General features: G+C 37.8%; 1 protein-coding gene across 2 annotated transcripts; it reads left to right on the plus strand.

Annotated features, from left to right (window-relative positions):
- On the plus strand, nt 1-22,444 carry LOC109106029 (tectonin beta-propeller repeat-containing protein 1-like). 2 transcript variants are annotated; one of them, XM_042720864.1, is made up of 25 exons: nt 1-147; nt 1,352-1,595; nt 1,857-2,042; nt 3,529-3,651; nt 3,796-3,918; nt 4,694-4,868; nt 5,602-5,699; nt 6,192-6,293; nt 8,052-8,182; nt 10,555-11,027; nt 13,645-13,748; nt 13,830-13,985; nt 14,957-15,106; nt 16,180-16,337; nt 16,981-17,108; nt 18,098-18,191; nt 18,270-18,366; nt 18,463-18,542; nt 18,624-18,680; nt 18,834-19,008; nt 19,523-19,658; nt 20,537-20,629; nt 20,875-20,981; nt 21,584-21,703; nt 21,876-22,444. In XM_042720864.1, exons 1-25 carry the CDS (start codon nt 110-112, stop codon nt 21,993-21,995), a joined length of 3,468 nt encoding a protein of 1,155 aa, XP_042576798.1. In that variant the 5' UTR covers nt 1-109; the 3' UTR covers nt 21,996-22,444. The 2 variants fall into 2 exon arrangements, with proteins under 2 accessions (XP_042576798.1, XP_042576799.1); XM_042720865.1 differs by having other exon boundaries at nt 2-147; nt 1,363-1,595.
- Nucleotides 22,445-22,508: the final 64 nt, after the last annotated feature.

Raw genomic sequence — 22,508 nt, forward strand, 5'->3', positions numbered from 1 at the left:
GAGCGCTGACCAATCAGAGCGAAAACACCGTTAACTTCCTGCTTTGAGTCTGAGCCCTTAGAATAATGCTGGGAATGAAAATAAACCATGTTTATAATGCGCGGAATATATGAAGACTCGCTTCACAGTCATTAAACTACATAGAAGGTAAGTTTATGAGTCTGCCTGCATCGCTTTTGAACAGAATATGAAGCGCTTGTGTGTCGGAATTTAAATTCGTCATGTCGGTTACCGTGTTTACTAAACATAAAGCACATGACAACCATAGAAACGTGCAAAAAACATAACATAAACTAATGAAGTATAGAATAACAACAGGGCTGTGTTATTGTGGAGACGCGGAGAGATGTGGGGTGTGACCAACTGGTGTGGTGTTAATTTACTGTATATCTTTTCTCGTATAAGAGACTGACGTCTGTATTGTGTTATCATTTAATATATAATACATATTATTGCAAGTCATCACGATTTTATGAATGAGGAAACTGTAAAATGCAGTTTATTTTAATAGCGAGTTTTATTTGGAGGTGAAAGCTTGACAGTCTTGTGGTTTAATAAGCAACATAGAGCTGTTTATATGTACATATTCAAAGCTATTTTATCATGTAAGTGTATATTAAATAAAACAGGGTGGATTAGTGTATTGCGGGACATTGACTAATGATGGACACTTAAGCCTCAGGGCGTTTATCTCTTCTTTTACAACGTTAAAGTGAACATGATTGGTGCTGAATTCAAGCAGGGGTGTCAAGTTATTGAAATCACTCTGGAAATTTGTCTAAAAAAGGTCAGAAATGTGGCCATGAAAATCATCACACCGGAAGTAATTTATTGAAATTGTTGTCCAGTATATAAAGAATAAGTATTTTTAATATGATATTTTAAAAATCGCAATGTTCGATTGTTTAAATCTTTTTAAAAAATCATTGCCAGTTATTGGATCTTTAAGAAATTATTTTGCTTTCTTTTTGCAAATTTTGCAAGTCTGCAAACACACTGAAGGCCTACTAAATTAATTAACCAAACATAGTTATGCACTTTTAACCAGGAGTGTTAAATGTGAAGTTTGCTTTGTAAAAATTCAACTATTTCTAACCCAGAACATAGTGTCCCAGATTTGAACATGAGCTGTCCCACATTAGAAAATCCACAAATTCTTTTGGCACAAGGAGCACTCATATATGTGCCATTTCCAATATCTGACAAATTCTGATTTAGATAGGGAACATCTTTGGGGATTTCATAATGATAAAATATTTTGATTTATTGCTTTGGCTGAAATATGAGACACAAGTCAAAATTGCAAAAAGTGTCCCACGTTACCTTAATCCACACCTACTGTCTAAACAAGGTGTCCTCCAGGGCCCATGATGTCGGGGTCGCAGCTGTGGGCGGTGGATGTGTATGGGCGGGGGTTCAGTCTGTGGGCCGCTGGAGGCCGCTGGAGGCGCGTCGCGGATCTCCTGCTGGAGCTGAAGCGGGTGACGGGCTCTCAGCACTGCTGCTGGGGCATCGGGTGCGACCATCAGGTTTATCTCCATGTGTACCCCAGTCAGGTGCCTATACGCCATCAGGAAAAGACCTATGAAAATCAGGTGTGTTGGAAACATTTCAATTCATTTGTGATTTCTTAGCATGATTAAATACAGTAATATTTTTTTTTAAATCATACTTACCCTAAGCTTTTAAATGGTATATATTATATTACAGTATATATCATTCTATTTATTATATTATTCCAAACTGTAGGCTAAATCCAAATACACCAGAAGTAGGATAGTAATAATGACCATAAGGATTGCATGTTACAAACAGTACACCTGACTTACATCATTTTCTTTCTGTCTGTTTTACAGAGATGGAACCCAGTTGATGGTTACACAGACACACTCCTCCCGACAGACCGCTGGCAGTGGACGGATGAGTCGGGCTTGAACCCACAACCTCTTCACAGCTTTGTGTTGCCGTCTGCTAACTGGGAGTGGGAGGGCGACTGGTACGTGGATGATGAAAGCTGTGGGAGAGAATCCAGTGAGACAGGGGTGAGTGACACAATCTCAGACCTCTCTAAACACAAGCCATCCTAAACTTTGAGTTACCTAACCTCTGTAAACACAAGTCATCTTAAATTTTATGTATATGCTCTTGATTTGCTCTTCAAATCTTAGAAGTGTATCTAAAATAATAATTACAGTTGAGATCAAAAGTTTACATCCCCCTTTCAGAATCTGCTAAATGTTCATTATTTTACCAAAATAAGAGGGATCATACAAAATGCACGTTGTTGTTTATTTAGTACTGGCCGGAATAAGATATTTCACATAAAAGATGTTTACATATAGTCCACAAGAGAAAATAATAGTTGAATTTATATAAAATTAATTTGTTTGTTAGTTTGTTTACATCAAAATGCATGTTGTTGTTGGTTTTTGCCAGCATTTTTGTGTATTTGAACCCTTTCCAAGTCCTACTTAATTGGGTAAAAAAGCACTCTATAGTTTAACTAATTGGATTTAATAAAAATTTAAACAATAAAATGTTTTCATTAAATTGTAAATAACATGCAGTTAAAGGGATACTCCACCCCAAGATGAAAATTTTATCATTAATCACTTATCCCCATGTTGTTCCAAACCTGTAAAAGCTTAGTTCGTCTTCGGAACACAATTTAAGATATTTTGGATGAAAACCAGGAGGCCTGTGACGGTCCCATAGACTGCCAAGTAAGTTACACAGAAAAGTATGAAAGACATCGTCAGAATACTCCATCTGCCATCAGTGGTTCAACCGTTACGTTATGAAGCGACGGGAACACTTTTTGTAAGCGAAGAAAACAAAAATAACAACTTTATTCAACAATTCCTTTGTCAACAGTCTCCTCTGTGTCTCTCCATATCACTGTATGCTGTGTATGCTCTTCTGTACCATCCACGCCACAAGTATGAGCTTTTTCTACGTGTATTTAGCTTTGATTTGAAAGAAAACAACGTATCCTTGTGGCGCGGCTGATAAAGAAGAGCATACACAGCATACAGTGATATGGAGAGACACAGAGGAGGCTGTTGACAAAGGAATTGTTGAATAAAGTCGTTATTTTTGTTTTCTTCGCCTACAAAAAGTATTCCCATCACTTCATAACGTTATGGTTGAACCACTGATGGCAGATGGACTATTCCGACGATGCTTCTCATACTTTCCTGGACCTTGACACTGTTATTTATTGGCAGTCTATGGGACAGTCACAAGCCTCCTGGTTTTTATCCAAAATATCTTAAATTGTGTTCCGAAGACGAACAAAGTTTTTACGGGTTTGGAATGACATGGGGGTAAGTGATTAATGACAAAATTTTCATTTTGGGGTGAAGTATCCCTTTAAGTGTCTAAAAACATCACATTCAGTTCACACTTAAGTATATTCATTTGAAGTATGTCATTCCATTACACTCACAAATAATGATTCATAAAAAGTCCTAAAACAAAAATTAGAAATCATGTCAGAATGTGTAATGCTGTTTCCTGTGCTTTCAGGGGTGGGAGTATGCAGTGGACTTTCCTGCCACCTTCACCAAAGAGAAGAAGTGGAACTCATGTGTCCGTCGCAGACGATGGCTTCGCTACAGGAGATATAAAGCACTGGGATCCTGGGCCAAGGTATACAACTTGCATTTCCATTTAAAATGGAAATCCAAACTTTGTTGTTGTTTCAATGTGAAACAACCGAAGGTCAACCAGTGTAATGTTTCAATGTTGTCCAGATATGTAGAGTCTTTCTGATTATGTGTGTTTTTGGTGCAGGTGCCTCTGGACAGAGCCAGACCTCCACCAGAGCCCTTCACTGACATCAGCTGTGGAGGCTGGGACATGAGTGACAGTCCTGAGAAACACATTTACCTGTGGGCCGTGTCCCAGCAAGGGAAGGTACTTGAACAGTAGTGTATATGAATAAACAAAACATATATCAAACACAAAATGCATTACAGAAGACAAATCCTAATAACTGTCTGTGGTAAATGACTGTATTGCACATCTTAAGCTATATTTAACTAGTTGTTTAACCAGTAAGCATGTTAAGGTAGTGATGCAGTTGTGGTTGCATTATAAGTTTCTGACCATAAGAGGTCACTGCTGCTCTGTTCTTTATTACTATTTTGAATTGCTTATTTTTATGTTTTAATTTTAATTTTAGTAGTTTCGTTATAAGCTTCTGTCATTTTTATAACTTTTTTTATAATTCCATTTCATATCCATTTCAGTTTTAGTAATTTTAGTACTCTTAAATTTTATTTAAAAAATGTATAAATTTTTTGACTAAATGAACTGCTAATGCTGTTGCCTTCTAATTCTCATCTAAGTTTATGTTTGTCATCTAATATTTATGGTATTTTATCTCAGCTTTATTCAATGAACAAAAAATATTTTTTAAATGGTCTTAGTTTTAAGTAACAGCACGACTTGCGGTTGCATTACAGATTTGTGACCACTAGAGCTCACTGCTGTTCTGTGACGTCTGCTTTATATTTTGAGCTCAGCCAACACCTTATGGATTAACCACTTGCTCACAAGAATGTGAACAATTTCCCAGCCGAGTGGTTAATTTAAACACTCGCTGAATGTTTTGTCATTTTTATCATGTCTTAAGAAACTCTTCATGACACCACACAGATCTGAGGTGTGTATGTGTATCTCTACACAGCTGTGGTTCCGCACAGGCATCAGACAGCAGAACCCAGAGGGGACGTGCTGGGAACCCATCCAGGTGCCCCAAGAGGTGGCGCAGGTGAGCGCCGGGCCGAAAGACCTGCTTTGGGTCGTTCTCTGGGATGGACAACTGCTGGCCAGAACGGGCATCAATAAAGACTGCCCTAAAGGTCTGACACTGACAGATTATTCCTGTCCTTTGAATTCACACATATAGTATGCAGGACATACAGTACATGTTTTGAATGACTTACACATCGCTGCTATTTATGGTGAAACTGTGATCACGGTCACGGTCATGTCAATAGCATGAGAGAGGTATGAACATACAGAGGTCCTAAAGAACATGTGGTCACTTGCGCCACAACTAAACATTTCTGAATGTCATTGCATTAAATATGAACATCATATTTAAGTCAATACAAATGCTGCAGAAGGTTGCTGCTGTCATTTTGAGTCAGCTGGTGTTTTTGTGATTTTTAGTGCATGTATGAAGTCAGTTCTCCCCAAGTGTCTTAGTATACTTCTAATACAAGTTTCAGTAGAAATGACATTAATTTTTGTGATTTTTAGTGCATGTATGAAGTCAGTTCTCCCCAAGTGTCTTTTAATACTCTTCAATAAACTAATTTGCTGCTTATTAATAGTAAATAAGGTAGTTGTAGTAGTTATGTTTTAGGTATAGTGTTCTTTTAATACTTTTAATACAGGTTTCAGTAGAAATGACATTAAAGAAGAAGGGTTAAGGCATCTAAAATATGGTCAAGCAAAATATGGCATTAATATGTTATTTATATGTTTAATCATGAATAGTGTTCCTAATCTAATTTTATTTCACCATAACATTTACATTCAGTTCACACTTACGTATGTGCTTTAAAAGTACATTATTTTTGTTTTCAGGCTCATCGTGGGAGCTAGTGCAGCCTCCAAATCAGAAAGGAGCTGTTCATGTCGCAGTGGGACTCACTGTCGTTTGGGCCGTTACTAAAGACAACAAAGTAAGATGGTATTTACTCTATAAATGCTTTCAGTTATTTTCCTACCATCAAAGTAATTTGAAAGCAACTTTACCTTCAAATTTCATCAAGTACCTAAAGAAGGGCCACTGTCCTGCTAAGTTCAACTCCAGCCCTAATTGAACACACCTGATCCAGCCAATCAAGCTCCTCAGAATCACTACAAACTTGCAGGCAAGTGTGTCGGAGCGGGTTTGAGCTACACTCTGTAGGATGTTGGCGCTTCACGAACAGGATTGGACACCCCTGATCTAGCATGCTGAATGAATTGAAAGCAATATTAATAGTAAAAATGATTCAGATGATAACTCATGCCTTGTGTGACAGTGTAGCATGCTACTGAAATATTTGTTGTTTCATAAATGAGTCCAGTTTCATGTACACTTAAAAAAAACAGGTAGTACACAGTGTATAAGAAAATGCAGTAAACACAGTGTGCAATGTGTAAATGCAATGTGTTTGGGTGTGTGATAGGTCTGGTTTAGGAGGGGTGTGAATTCCCACAATCCCACTGGTTCAGGCTGGATCAGTATTGGTGGAGAGATGCTGATGCTAAGCATGGGGCCCAATGACCAGGTGAGATCAGTGAGGTATCATGTTATACTGCCATTCTAACAATACAAATATACACACACTCACTTTACAACAGTGTACAGCCAGATGGTCCAGAGCCAACTAGGGGGCTTGAGTGAAACTTCAAAGGGGTGACAAGATGAATTAAAATCTTGAAGTAATTCCATTATAGTAATATTAAAGGGACATTAAAGTAACATTAAAGTACATTAAAGTAATATAACTTAATTAAAATGGTGACATCATGTGGGAGAGGGCCTTAGAATTTTGACACCCACTGCCAAATTTGATATTCTGGTCTCTAGATATGGCTAAGGTACTTCAAAGTAGGTCTATTGGATTTTTTAATGGTTTTATTGTCCACCAGGTGAAAATCATAAGTCATATCACCGCATGATTTGTGGTATCATTCATGTCTGTAGCGCAAAAAGTGCAGGTTTAGTTTGTTCAAATCATTTACCAAAAGTTCAAGCAATTATAGTGATCTTTGCCTTAGAAAACTCCACTTACAAGTGATGTATCAATCTGAATAAGTTCAGTGCACTCACACCATGCTTTAATCACTGTTGCCGATATCATATTTCCTCTGGTGAAATAATAATTTTCTTTTGTATGGACAACTCTAGTGGTCCCAGTACTTGTCCTTGGGGGACACCCTTCTGAGGTAGGGTGGGGGCCAGACAGGTCTAATAACACTCCTGTTCTCACATGTAGCTTTGAGGATTAACCATCATTAGATCCTCAGACCAAAATGTGCTCCCTGCACGGCAGGCCGACTGTATTCACTGTCCTTGTTTATACGCACAAACACCCATTGTCCAATCACCTACTTCAGCACACACTGGCCCCTCCCTCCTGCCGGGACGGGCATGTATGGTCTGGCAGAGTCGGGTGTCCGTGGGTGTTGATTACTAGAGCCGCTGAGTCTCAGTGTGGAGTTTGCAAGCGATGCAAACTTTGTCTCTGCATCTCTCTCTCTCTCTCTGTAACTGGACCCTTAGACCGCCTGGCTCTTCCTGTTGCCCACTGCCTCCTCCATCTCAGCCCAGCCATATATATACACCTCCAATTCTTTCGCCAGCACACAGCCATATGGGAGCATCTAATTTGAGTTTGGCCACTCTCCACTCTTTCATACTTCACAGTTCATTACTAACCGCGCAGGCCGTGTATCTGTGCGTTTAGCGCAGCTGCGACGCTCATACTTGATCCTGCTCCTCAATTTGGCTTAATCAGAAACAATATCCTGTCTATGAGAACTATGTCAGCACATAAAAAGAAGATCAGATTTTCTGATGCCAGCTTCATTATGATGCAGTTGATATGAGAGATTTTATTGTAATTTATTATTGTATGGCTGTCTAGTGCTTGATGGTGATATAACAGGTCAATCAAGCATGCTGCGGTCATATATTTCTGTGTAATGAGCAGAAGTGTAACACCCATTCAAACTTCAGTCAGAACTTCAAATGTTTATACATTAACATTCAAAAGTTTGGCATCTGTAAGATTTCTTAATGTTTTTAAAGATGTCTCAAATGCTCACCAAGACCAAAAAATACAGTTAAAAGCAGTAATATTGTGAAATATAATTGCAATATATTAATTTTTTTAATAATATTTGCATTTTATATTTTATTGTGTTATTGTAAGTTTTTTTTTTTATTTTGTGTTTTATATTACATATTATAATATATTTTAAAATGTGATTGTGTGATATAAAATATCAGTTTATTTTATGTGTGTTTGTTTGTGACACAGGTATGGGGGGTTGGCAGCGATGACCGGACTGTGTATTTTCGTCATGGCGTGACAGCCACAGAGGTCACTGGCAGGTCATGGGTGGCAGTGTCAGCTCAGCTTGATGGCAGTGCAAGCACAAATCATTCCAGGTAGTAGAAAAGCACTGTACAGAGCAGTCATTCCTGACCAGGTGTACTTAAATAGGTTCCAGAGAGCATTTGGAAAGATTTTGATTTATTACACAGAGTTTATGAATTTAAAGTAGAAATATTAGAGCTGTAAAAGGTTAAAAATTAATTTACATTTACCTGCTCAGCACATTCAGTTTTTCACTCTTCTTTTTTTAACCCTATAAAGCCTAGTACATCATATTTGATACATACATACTACTCTACTACATGCCTTCTGTCTGACTGATAGTCCATACAAAAGGTATTTTAGTGTAATTGTAAAAACATCCCCTTGAGGTCATGATATATGTGTCTTTTTGTCTCAAATCTTTAATGATTTTAATGAAGTAAGCATAAGAATAACGTTTATATTGTTATTAATATTTCAAGAAAGCAACTTACTGGACTGAAGCAACTTCGCTTTATTTTATCCATACATCATTTTTCAGGAAAATAATCTTAAAATGTATCAAATACAGTACATAAGGCTTTTGAGGAACAGTTACTTGTTCATCTGTCAGTCATCATTTTATAGTATACCATTTTATATTATATTTGAAATATTAGCAACTGCATCAAATTGCATATTTTGCCTCAGTTTGTGCCTCTTAATAAAACTAAGGTGATTTTTCCTTCTCAAGTTGGAGCTCCATATTCTGAATATTATCATATTATATGACGCAAAAAAGCCTCAAAAGAAAAAAAAATTCAAAAATGATACCCAATTAAAAAAACACGTATGCAAAGCAATTATAAAACACATCTGCAAAGGTTTTGTTGTTGTTTTTTTGTAGATTTTCTTTTATATTTTCAATAAACTGTTTCATTAAAAAAAAACAGAAAACTGTTATATGTTGGATTTTATGTAAAAAAAAAAGTATATTTACAATCTTGATGTAAGCAAAATCTTAATAGGTCAATATAACCCTTTTAACAAATTTGGGGAGGGGACAAATATTCCAAAACCTTCTGAAAATACAATATGAGAAATAACTGCACAATTACTAGAAATGTGTACCTTGGATATTATACAATTTGCATACATACAATCTTTACATTTACATTTAGCAGACACTTTTATCCAAAGCGACTTACAAATGAGGACAATGGAAGCAATCAAATTCAACAAAAGAGCAATGATGTGCAAATGCTATAACAAGTCTCAGTTAGCTTAATGCAGTACATGTACAGTAGCAAGGTTATTTAAATTATATAATAAATAAAAAGAAAACAGACAGAATAGAAAAAGAATAGAGCAAGCTAGTGTTAGAGGCTTTTTTAATTGTATAATAAATAAAAAGAAAACAAATAGATAGAATACAAAAAGATTAGAAAAGAGAAAACAAGCAGTAAATTAATAGAGTGCAAGTCTAAAATGGACAAGTTTTTTTTTTTTTTTTTTAAGAATAGAATAAGAATAGAGAGTGCTAGAGTTAGAGGGTTAAATAAAGATGGAAGAGATGTGTTTTTAGCCGATTCTTGAAGAGTTGGGCCATTCCACCAGGAGGGAACATTTAATTTAAAAGTCTGTGAAAGTGATTTTGTGCTTCTTTGGGATGGCACAATCAAGTGACATTCACTTGCGGTACACAAGCTTCTAGAGGGCACATACGTCTGAAGTACTGAATTTAGGTAAAGGGGTGCAGAACCAGTGGTGGTTTTGTAGGCAAACATCAATGCCTTGAACTTTAAGCGTGTGGTATTGTGGTGTGGCAAATTGTGCACTGATGTTTTTAATTTTATTAATGAAGAAAGTGGCAAAGTCGTCAGCTGTTAGAGTTGATGAAGGAGGGGGAGGAAGAGGACAAAGGAACGAGGAAAATGTTTTAAAGAGCATGCGAGAGTAGTGGAGACATTAGCAGAAAAGGAAGAGAGGAGTGACTGATACACATTAAGGTCAGTAGTTTTTTGGAAAAAGATAATTTTTTTTTAAAGATGTTTCCAACTCTGACTTTGGACCAATCCTGTAGAATGGCAAATATATATATATATCTATATCTATATCTGAGGGTGCAAAAAAATCTAAATATTGAGAAAATCACCTTTAAAGTTGTCCAAATAAAGTTCTTAGCAATGCATATTACTAATCAAAAATGAAGTTTTGATATATTTACAGTAGGAAATGTACAAAATATCTTCATGGAACATGATCTTAATATCCAAATGATTTTTGGCATAAAATAAAAATCTAACATTTTTACCTACACAGTGTATTGTTGGCTATTGCTATAAATATAATACAAATATACACACACACACACACTAGTACAGAAGATGCCATTTACAGTATTTGTTGCAGTGTCATGTCCATGCCTGTCAGTGTTGTGAATGGCTCTCTGTGTGTTTCCCAGTGTCCATGTTCAAAGTGATGCCAGTGTCTTCGCTGGTGAGGTCACCACTCCTTCCCAGGGTTCCGTTTTGGGCTGTGATGACACGGACATTCCAAAGCCACGCGTCCCCAAGATCACGAGTGACAGCTTTATCTCTGCGCTGGTGTCTGATCGCTCTGCTCCAGCACATGACCCGCCCTCTGTGGCTCACCCCAGTGTACCTGAAGATAACCAGATGAAGAGCCAAGAGTCTGATTCCTCTGTCCTGAGCCCCAGCAGCCTGTCCGATGGTAGCGAGACACCATGGAGCAATGTTGACCTGGAGGAGATGAAGGGCTCGGTTCCTAGCAGCACTCGGAGCTCAGTGGCCACGTACCCCATTGAGCTGCAGCACAACACGGTAGTGCAGGAGGAACTGCCGCCCTGGGCCTGGGTCACCGGAGGAGGATGTGACATCAGTTCCAGCTCACACGTCGACTTGTTTAACATCTCAGGTGCAACACAGTTAAAGCAATCATCACTTACTCACCCTCAACCTCTACCTCAACCTCATGTTGTTCTTTCTATCACTGAAGGAACTTACTTGAAGCTTTTAATGTGTGATGTATTATAAAAGGCATTCTTAATGTACCTTTTAATCTTTTCATAAATAATTGTAATCAAAGTTAAAATGCATTATAATATTTTGCAGGTTCCTTGTTACAGTACATCTGTAATTGGTTGTTGTCATGTGCTGCATTATATTTTCTAAAGGTTTAACAATGAATAGACAAGTATAATAACTGATTTCAATTATTCATGGGAGTATATACAGGTCCTTCTCAAAAAATTAGCATATTGTGAAAAAGTTCATTATTTTCCATAATGTAATGATAAAAATTAAACTTTCATATATTTTAGATTCATTGCACACCAACTGAAATATTTCAGGTCTTTTATTGTTTTAATACTGATGATTTTGGCATACAGCTCATGAAAACCCAAAATTCCTATCTCAAAAAATTAGCATATTTCATCCGACCAATAAAAAGAAAAGTGTTTTTAATACCAAAAAAAAGTCAACCTTCAAATAATTATGTTCAGTTATGCACTCAATACTTGGTCGGGAATCCTTTTGCAAAATGACTGCTTCAGTGCGGCGTGGCATGGAGGCAATCAGCCAGTGGCACTGCTGAGGTGTTATGGAGGCCCAGGATGCTTCGATAGTGGCCTTAAGCTCATCCAGAGTGTTGGGTCTTGCGTCTCTCAACTTTCTCTTCACGATATCCCACAGATTCTCATTGGGGTTCAGGTCAGGAGAGTTGGCAGGCCAATTGAGCACAGTAATACCATGGTCAGTAAACCATTTACCAGGGGTTTTGGCACTGTGAGCAGGTGCCAGGTCGTGCTGAAAAACAAAATCTTCATCTCCATAAAGCTTTTCAGCAGATGGAAGCATGAAGTGCTCCAAAATCTCCTGATAGCTAGCTAGCTGCATTGACCCTGCCCTTGATAAAACACAGTGGACCAACACCAGCAGCTGACATGGCACCCCAGACCATCACTGACTGTGGGTACTTGACACTGGACTTCAGGCATTTTGGCATTTCCTTCTCCCCAGTCTTCCTCCAGACTCTGGCACCTTGATTTCCGAATGACATGCAAAATTTGCTTTCATCCGAAAAAAGTACTTTGGACCACTGAGCAACAGTCCAGTGCTGCTTCTCTGTAGCCCAGGTCAGGCGCTTCTGGCGCTGTTTCTGGTTCAAAAGCACACGCCTGTGCACGGTGGCTCTGGATGTTTCTACTCCAGACTCAGTCCACTGCTTCCGCAGGTCCCCCAAGGTCTGGAATCGGTCCTTCTCCACAATCTTCCTCAGGGGTCCCGGTCACCTCTTCTCGTTGTGCAGCGTTTTTTGCCACACTTTTTCCTTCCCACAGACTTCCCACTGAGGTGCCTTGATACAGCACTCTGGGAATCATCTATTCGTTCAGAAATTTCTTTCTGTGTCTTACCCTCTCGCTTGAGGGTGTCAATGATGGCCTTCTGGACAGCAGTCAGGTTTTAGTATTACCCATGATTGCGGTTTTGAGTAATGAACCAGGCTGGGAGTTTTTAAAAGCCTCAGGAATCTTTTGCAGGTGTTTAGAGTTAATTAGTTGATTCGGATGATTAGGTTAATAGCTCGTTTAGAGAACCTTTCATGATATGCTAATTTTTTGAGATAGGAATTTTGGGTTTTCATGAGCTGTATGCCAAAATCATCAGTATTAAAAAACAATAAAAGACCTGAAATATTTCAGTGGTGTGCAATGAATCTAAAATATATGAAAGTTTCATTTTTATCATTACATTATGGAAAATAATGAACTTTTTCACAATATGCTAATTTTTTGAGAAGGACCTGTAATACATTATAATTTTTGACTTTTGATTTTAATGACTTAATTATATTCATAATGTTTTGGGAGTGAATGACATAGCAAAAATAGTTAATGATAATCTTAACTAGCAAAAATTATCATAATTCACAGTATTTTTACAGTCAATATTGTTAAAAGTTTTGGGTCAGTAAAAAACATTTATTTATTTTCTTTTTTTTTGAAAGAAATGAATATTTATATTCAGCAAGGATCCATTAAATTGTTCAAAAGTCAGTAAAGATTTATAAATAGTTACAAAAGATTTCTATTTCAAATAAATTCTTTCTTTCTATTCAGCGAATAATTCCACTAAAATATGAAGCAGCACAAATGTTTCAACTCTGATAATAAGCAAATGTTTCTTGAGTAGCAAATCAGCATATAAAAATGATTTCTGAAACATCATGTGACACTGAAGACTGAAAATTCAGCTTTGCGTCAATAAATAATAACTAACTAGTTATTATTATATAATAATTAATAAAAAGTGTATTCAAATAAATCATATGTATTTTAAATTGTAATAATATTTCACAATGTTAGTGTTCTTATTGTGTGTGTGTGTGTGTGTGTGTGTGTGTGTGTTTTTGTGTGTTTGTGTTATTTCACAATGTTAGTGTTCTTATTGTGCTGCTTTGTAGAGCGTAAAACACTTCTTTCAAGAAAAGTATGCTGTATGCTGTTTTATATTCTCTCTGATTCTGTCAGATCCCGGGCCACTCTCTCCATCCATCACACCTGCCCTCAGTGCTCTAGACACAGACACTCGGACAAGAGGAGCCCAGCGAGAGAGAGATGCTTCTGTAGAGAAGGTAAATGCACTGCAAGCAGGCCTTTGTGCAGTAGGACATCTCAAACACTGATGTATGTGTGTGTGTGTGTGTGTGTCTCAGTCTGTGCGTGTGACGAGGGGTTGTATGTGTTGGTGGAGGGACTGGACGCCTCATCAGTGGGAGGATGTCAGTGTGACGCTGGAGCAGGTCACTGGTGCTGGAGCTCAGACAGGGGACGTCCTTTACCTCTACTACACTCACGACCAGGAGAAGAAGGTGCCTCTGTGAAAAATAAGTGTACTTTAACATAATAGCACAAAGATTACTTACTGTGGAAATAATATACTTTTAAAGAATATAATGAAGCGCACACTGAATACAATTTTTAATATGAAACTCATTATAGTTTAAGTTGCAATTTAATACATTTTAAAAATATAAACTTTAAATGTAATATCAAATAACACACTACAGTAAAATTAAGTACAGTAAAATCAAGTACCTAAATGTGCTTTAGTATTTTAGTCAACATATCAAAATAAGTGTACTTCTTTAAAGCATGAAGCATTTAAAATGTACTTTAAAAATAAAAACTTTTCATTAAGTTTTAAATTGTAAATGAAAAATCATACACGCCACTCAAACTTACGAGATCACTGAATACTGTATCTAATACACAATGTCTTCAAAAAATAATCAAAACCATTTTTTTTTTTTTTTTTTACAAAATATTATACTGTAAACAAAAGAAACACAAGCTTAACTGAAAAAAGAAGAAAAAATGACAAAAAAAAACAGCATTTGTGCTGTAACCATTATTCACCACATTTCTTATCAGTAATAAAACATTCATCCAAAATATTAATTTTTGGCATCACTTAACTCATTTTTTTAAAAATGAAAAAGTGTGAGAAACAGTCATGAAAGTGTCTCTTTAGTGCACTGAAGTAGCCTTTTATTTCATTGATATATTATCTACAATAAGATTTTTTTTTTTTAAATACACTTTTAAGATTTGACGTACACTACAAGTGCATATTCAATACAATTAAGCACACTTCTTTTTCACAACAGTGTATCAGTATAACAGTATATCAACAGGCACAAGTTGACTACATTTTTAAAAGTTTAGGAGTAAAAAAGTTTGTGAATGTAAATGATTGAATTTAGATCAAAATGTGTTGTTGAAGTGTTCTCAGACTGTATTAGTGTAAATAACTCCACGATTCTTCTGATGTGTGTGTCAGTATGTGTATGCTGTGATAAAGGAGGTGACGGCACTGGTGCCCGTGTTCAGGGACTCTCTGTACACTATGGCTGTTTACACACCAGAAAGAACCAAACAGAGATGCCCCATTTTACTGGCAACTCCCTCTCAACAAGACTTCAACACCTGGGTAAAATGCACTTATGAACAGCACATCTGTTTAAAAGGATCTCTATGTGACATAAAGGCTAAAGCACACACATGATGAACTTTGAACTGTATACAAATATCTTACCAGTCATGATTCTGTATTTAGTATTAACATTAGTTCATTAAAAATGGATAAACTCCTCTCATGAAAAAAAAAAATTAGTGCTGTCAAACACTTAATCGCGATTAATCGTTTTTGTTTACGTAATATATGTGTGTGTGCTGTGTATATTTATTATGTGTATATAAATACACACGCATGCATGTATATATTTAAGAAAAATATGTTGTTTATATATTAAATTAAATATATTATATTAAATTATATGAACATAAATATATACATGCAAATTAGTGCTGTCAAGAGATTAATCGCGATTAATCGCATCCAAAATAAAAGTTTTTGTTTACATATTATATGTATGTGTGCTGTGTATATTTATTATGTATATATAAATACATACACATAGAGTATATATTTTTTAAATACTTACAGTACATGTATATACATCTATATATTTATATTCTTATATTTTATATCATACATAAATATATTTCATATATTAACAACATATTGTTCTTAAATATACACATGCACGTGTTTGTATTTATATACATGCATAATAAATATATAGAGTACACACACATTATGTAAATAAAAACTTATTTTGGATGCGATTAATCGCGATTAATCATTTGACAGCACTAATGTAAATACATGTAAATACTTTCAAAATATATGCTGTATGTGTGTATTTTTATATACAGGTACATGATAAATATACACAAAACACGCATATATTATGTAAACAAAAACTTTTATTTTGGATGCGATTAATCACAATTAATCGTTTGACAACACACAAAAAAAAAATAGATATTTGCATATATGAAATATAGATTTATTGCATTGTGATTTCGTTTACCCCCAAAACACATTTTACCCCAACATTTTCACGATCATCAGTCTTCTGGACGAGTTTAGGGTGTGTTTTTGATTGCACTGCTGAATGAGAGTGACGGTTGCTTTCTGTCTGTGTGTGACCCTTGCAGCTGTCTCTGTTGAACGAGTCGTGTTGTGCGTCCAGGGGTCTTGGAGAGCATCCATCCAAGCAGGCCATGTGGGCTGTGACGTGTAAAGGTGACGTCATGGTGCATGAGCCGTCACCCAGTCTGGAAGCCCCGGCGCAGTACTTACCCTGCGAGCACATGTAAGAACGTCCCCATCTGTCTGTCTCACGGCTGTTTTCTCACACTGTAACTCTGTTCTAAACCCAGCGAGCTGCTTCACTGTCCTTCACGTGCCAAAACAAACTGTGCTCCTCAAGGAGACTCGAATCACAATTGATTTCCATAGAGTTTGGCATTAGCATGAGGCTAAGCTAACAACACAATATTATAAAAGTCGTTCCTCCCAAACATTGCTTATAAAGCATCTCTATTTGCTGTCTGCCTTTTTGAAACACCCTGAAAAATAATGGTAACATCTAAAACAACTGCTTTTATAAGTCAAAAGGATCATTGAACCAACCTATATACAACAATTTATACCAGCAAAGCTAGTTTTTATGGGTAAGAATCAGGTAGAAATAGCTCTCACAGAGGATTGCTTTCATTAGTTAAAGTCTACATTGTAAGCGCCTAAATGCTGTCCAGACTAGCAGCTCACTAGGTTTCAGACAGAGCTAATCTGGTGTTTCATAACTGAATCATGCATAAAGTCTGCCTTGCATGCCACAGAAGTGTCTGATGCGTTTAATCTTTTGTCCTGTGGACCGTGTGTGTTTGTGATTGTGATTGTAATTGTGCTGGGCATGCGTCACGTGTTTGTGCGCGTTCCTGCTGTGGGCTCAGGTTCTGGCGTCAGGTTCCTGCTCATCTGCTCTGTGTGGAGTCTAACAGTCTGGGTGTGGTGTGGGGCATCGCTCACGATCACACGGCCTGGGTCTACACGGGGGGCAGCAGGGGACCATCGGCTCAGGGTAAACATGCACCCTGCTGCTATCCCTATCCTACATCTAGTTTTGACCCTGCAAGATGAACATTTGCTGGTTTGGTTGCTGGTGTGCTGATGTTCCCATGAGGCTTCACCAGCAGATCTTTCTTGGTCGAACTGCTTAACCAGAAAGACTAAGATTTGCATCATGGTCCACCAGTCAGACCAGCATCAAACCAGCATAAACCAGTCTAGACCAGGATGTAGTTCATGCTGGTCTAAGCAGAACTTTGCAGCAGGATGGGATATTCAGCAAGCAGTATGCTAGCACTGTATTCAAAACATAGTCTCTGATCTTCCCAAACATTAGGGCCTTTCGCACCGCAGGAACCTTTTCATAATACCAGAACTAATTGTGGAACTACCCACTTTTTGGCGTTTTCGCACCACCGAAACTGGGTGCGATTTTAGTACCGGACTGCCTTTTTCGAGAACCAAATTAGCTCCTACTCCAGAGCAGGGTCTAACCAGCACAACTGGTACTACCCGTGACGTGACTCTTTCAATCGCTTTACGTATATGTCGACGTTCCATGTCCATCATTGTGAAACCCGCGAGACACAAAAAAAGCACAGCTCTGATCACAGCATCCTCCATCCTCCTGTAGTTAACGATGTTCTTCTTTGTTAACGTTGTTGAAAGCCGCACACAAATGACGTTGCTGTCGACTGGTTTACGTCACTTCCTAGTACACACTGTCAGTGCTAATGCAACCCTTTGAATGGTACTGGGAAGTAGTTCACGCAAAATCGTCCCAGTACTTTAGTACTGGAACTAAATCGGTGCGAAAGGCCCCATTGAGTCTCATTCACTATAATAATTGCACGGATTACTCATATTACTCGCAATCTGTGTAAAACGCACCCAAATCATCTCCTTTCTCCTTCCTTTAAAGCCTTTCATTTCTAAAACACTAAAATGAAATGACTAAAATCTAGTTGCTTCTGCCCGATGTTTGAATCTCATTCATTTCAGGAAATGAAAACCTTAACCAAGCAATAAGTGATGTGAGGAGTGTGTACATCTATGAGAACCAGCGCTGGAACCCAATGACAGGATACACAGACAAGTGCGTGTCATTTCCCTGAGTTCTGCTGCTTGTTTACTGTTCCTGCTGTAAACGCTCCGTGTCTGCTGTGGTCCTCAGGGGTCTTCCCACAGATCGTTACATGTGGAGCGATGCTTCAGGTTTGAGAGAGTGTACCAAAGACAACACCAGGCCTCCCTCGCCGCAGTGGACATGGGTACAACAGATTGCATTCTTGAGCAGCCTGTAGTATTTCTAGTGCACTGTACCATTTGGAGTATTATATGGATTAGTCTGCATCTCACTCTCACAGGTTTCTGATTGGGCTGTTGACTTCGGTGTCCCAGGAGGGACAGATAAAGAGGGCTGGCAGTATGCTGCAGATTTCCCAGTGTATGTTGACTTTAAACCTATTAATAGAACAGTAACTAGACATTTCTGTCTCAAACTAATATCTGTTTTATGTTCATTCAGGACGTTTCATGGTTATAAGACAATAAAGGACTTTGTGCGACGCAGGCGGTGGGCTAGGTTAGTTCACATTTTTGCTGCTTTTGTGTTCCCCGATTCTTTGATAGATACATTTACACATATTTTGTTAGCAAAAACCTTGTTTCTCTCTAATTTGGGCCAAGAGGCCCCTTTGTATAAGAAAAGCTATATAAGAGTGTTTCTTTGTCACAGGAAGTGCAAGATCAGCCTTACTGGCCCGTGGCAGAAGGTTCCTCCAATCGCTTTGACTGACGTCACCGTCTTGCCGTGTCTGGCCCAGTGCAGTCTGGAGCAGGTTCCTGTGTGGGCCATCAGTGAGAAGGGAGATGTGCTGTGCCGTCTGGGAGTCACCACCAACAACCCGTCTGTGAGAACTAAACCGTGTCACTATCCTGCAAGCACTCTCACAAAACAGGGCCACGTGATCTCCAAAACTTCATTTCAGTTGAAAAGTCAAAAGGAAATCATCTTTTCTCACATCAGGCTCAAAGTAAACGCCACAGACACTGAGAAACCACCAAAGGAAGACGCATCCCAAATGGTTTTAAGTCCCAGAAAAGTCTGATTCTTTCAGACAGTTTCAGTGTGCCTTAGACATAAATAACACAACTGAAAAAAACTTAATAACCCATGAAATTTAAAGTCAGTGCAAGTACCTTTTAAAAACCTTTTTAAAGGTAGAATGTTTGACTTAGAGAGAAAGGCACATATATCGTTGACTTCAGAAGCTATTAGACACAAATCCCTTGTTTTGACTTCTTGGGGTTTTTTTTTGTCATTTTCCTCAGAATGAATATCCTCCTCTCATCTCTGTTCTTATATTGAGTTAGTGCACATAGTCTATGGGACATCCTCTAACCTCGAACTCTCTGAAACCACAGGGTAACTCCTGGCTCCATGTTGGCACGGACCAGCCCTTCAAGTCCATTTGTATAGGAGGAGGACACCAAGTGTGGGCCATTGCCAGGGACGGTGCCGTCTTCTACCGGGGCTCCGTGTCTGCCCACAATCCAGCTGGTGAGACCACAGAATCATCCTGATGGAAAGTGTGATGTTTTCAACTAGACAATGATGAAGAGTGTATGATCATAATGATGGTGGTTTTGCCTTTTTTTAATCATTTTGGTTTTACCATTTTAGAACCCATTCAGCTGATCTCCGGGTCTGGCGGTAGCACTTTTTAGCTTAGCTTAGCATAGATCAAATCTGATTAGACTGTTAGCATCTCGCTCAAAAATGACCAAAGAGTTTCGATATTTTCCCTATTTAAAACTTGACTCTTCTGTAGTTACATCGTGTACTAAGACAGACGGAAAATGAAAAGTTGTGATTTTCTAGGCCCATATGGCTAGGAACTATACTCTCAACCGGTGTGTAATAATCAAGGAACTTTGCTGCTGTACATGGGTGCAGCAGGCGCAATGATATTACGCAGAAACTCTTTGGTGATTTTTGAACGAGATGCTAACGGTCTAATCAGATTCAATGATCTATGCTAAGCTAAGCTAAAGGTGCTACTGCCAGACCCGGAGATCGGCTGAATGGATTCAAAAACAGTAAAACTCAACTGTTTAACTCTAGGAGAGTTGGAAAATTAGCCTATTTTCAAAAATAGTGGAGTGTTTCTTTAAGTATAAGACCTTTTTTGCACTGAAAAAGTTATTTTTAAGGTAAATTACATATAATATTGTTAAAATAAGGAGAAATTATGCAAGTAACAAGTATAAGTCTTTTAAAATACTTAATACCGTTTTCTTGTTTTCATAAAGATGCTTATAAAACTGAATAAAACTTTATTGGTTGTGCTGTTATGTCATTATTTACTTGTAGAAAAACAAAAAAGGACAGGCACACTTATTGTCAAATGACTCATTAAGATTTCTCTGATTTCTCAGGTGAGTGCTGGTATCACATACCATCTCCCCCGAAGCAGACGCTCAGGCAGGTGTCTGTGGGCAGGACCTCCGTTTATGCTGTGGATGAAAACAGTGAGACAACTGTTCCCACTCACTTCTTTTTTTATTTGGTTTATTTCTTCGAATCAAACTGTATGGGGAATCACAGGCTCTAAGCGACTGTTTCTCCTCATTATGAAGTGTGAAGAGAGATATAGTAGTAGTCAGTATGTAGTGAACAAGTAAGCAATAATCAATATGCCGTTGAGAACATTGTAGTACATGGAAAGCAATCTCTCTCCAATCAAGTTTGAGCTCAGTGTGTATGTTTTTTGCAGGTAATCTGTGGTACAGACAGGGTTTGACACCCAGCTATCCTCAGGGTTCTGCATGGGAACTCATCTCAAGTAATGTGTGTAAGGTGTCTGTTGGACCACTGGACCAGGTTTGAAACCTTTTTACTTCCCGTTAAAACCACTAATGAACATTTTATCTTAAATAGACACACAGTGGAAAAAAGGATGCATAAGAAGTGTACTTCAAGTATACTTAAAAAATACCATATACTTAAAAAAAAAAAAAAAAAAAACTACAACATAATATAACATTAATGAAATAAAAATCATTGCGGTAGTGAGATTTCACGTTAAAATTTTGTATGCTCTTATGTAACCAGTTTTTTTTTCTTCTAGACTACCTACCCTTTTCATTAGTTTAAAATTAAAGATATCTGACCTAAAAAAAAGTATGGTGTACCACAAGGCTCGATTTTAGGCCCTTTGTTGTTCTCATTGTTCATGCTGCACAGCTCTGTATCCTGAAAGCTTTTGTTTCCTCTTTTCACTATTATTTCATCCTGCATTTCTGTTATAACGTTAATCTTTCCTTTACCCACTTTCTTTGGGACTCTCCTCCTGACGTTTACCAGCTCCTGTCACGCTCCGATACACCCCTGTCCAACTACCCAAATCTAAATAATATGGTTTCCTAGGTTTTAATTCTTTGATGGTTATGAAACTGTAAAGTGGTCGTAATGTATCTGTCCAGGTTTGGATAATTGCTGATAAAGTGCCAGGTTATCCATCAGAGAGCTCAGGAACGGTGTGTCACAGACTGGGAGTGAAGCCCATGCAGCCCAAAGGCCTGAGCTGGGACTTTGGCATTGGGGTAAGTTTTTCCACATTAAGTCTAATGCTGAATTGCGCTGTCCTCAAAAAAAAAAAAAAAAAAAAAAAAAAACCATGTAGGTTAAAGATGCATTTTTGTTTTTAAATCTTGTAATTAGTATCAACAGATCTTTACTCTGAGAGTAATTTCTTCAACTAATGCACTAAAACAGGGTAGATGGGAGCACCTGTCTGTGAGAGGGAACTCTATAGAGGCCCAGCGGGTGGCACCTCGCAGTCCAATGCCCAGCCGCACACAGAGTCAGGTGAACGGGAATGCTGTGGGCTGCTAGATATAGTGCCCACCTACCATCATCATCATCAACCTTCATCATGCTTTACTGCATTTCCCAGTTTGCTGTTCTTTACACCCTTCCTGTCTCCATGTCCTGTGCCCTTCCAAACAAATGTGACTATTTATTTTTGATTCCACTTGCCTGAATAACAAACATCACTTTTCTGGGTGTGACGTTTGATTACTGTATGTGTATGATTTGAATCACCTGATCCACTAATTTCACTTTGTTTTAAGCATGTTATTTCTTGTTGCTGTATTTGTTTCTGTAATGAGTAGAAGAACATTTTACGTTATTGGTTTGATTATATTATTTGAAAATGATTTTATTTCAGTCCACTTGCATTGTCAGAGACAATGCTGTAAATGTGGACACAACTTCCCTACTGCAGTCTATCCACTGACATACTGTTTTGTTTTTTCCCAATAAAGATCTGTTAAAAAGCACCAGCTTGTTTTCATTTGTGATATTTCTATGGATTTCTGCGGAATTGCAAAAATAAACAAAAAA

This window comes from Cyprinus carpio, chromosome B3, assembly GCF_018340385.1.
Source record: "Cyprinus carpio isolate SPL01 chromosome B3, ASM1834038v1, whole genome shotgun sequence".
Lineage (NCBI taxonomy): Eukaryota > Metazoa > Chordata > Actinopteri > Cypriniformes > Cyprinidae > Cyprinus > Cyprinus carpio.

Excerpts from the sequence above, each read along its gene's own strand:
- LOC109106029 (XM_042720864.1), top strand. The coding sequence starts at position 110 with ATGAAGACTCGCTTCACAGTCATTAAACTACATAGAAG. Across the intron at positions 13,986-14,956 it reads CTCACGACCAGGAGAAGAAG|TATGTGTATGCTGTGATAAA; the intron begins GTGCCTCTGTGA and ends TGTGTGTGTCAG. Across the intron at positions 17,109-18,097 it reads CAGGGGACCATCGGCTCAGG|GAAATGAAAACCTTAACCAA; the intron begins GTAAACATGCAC and ends CATTCATTTCAG.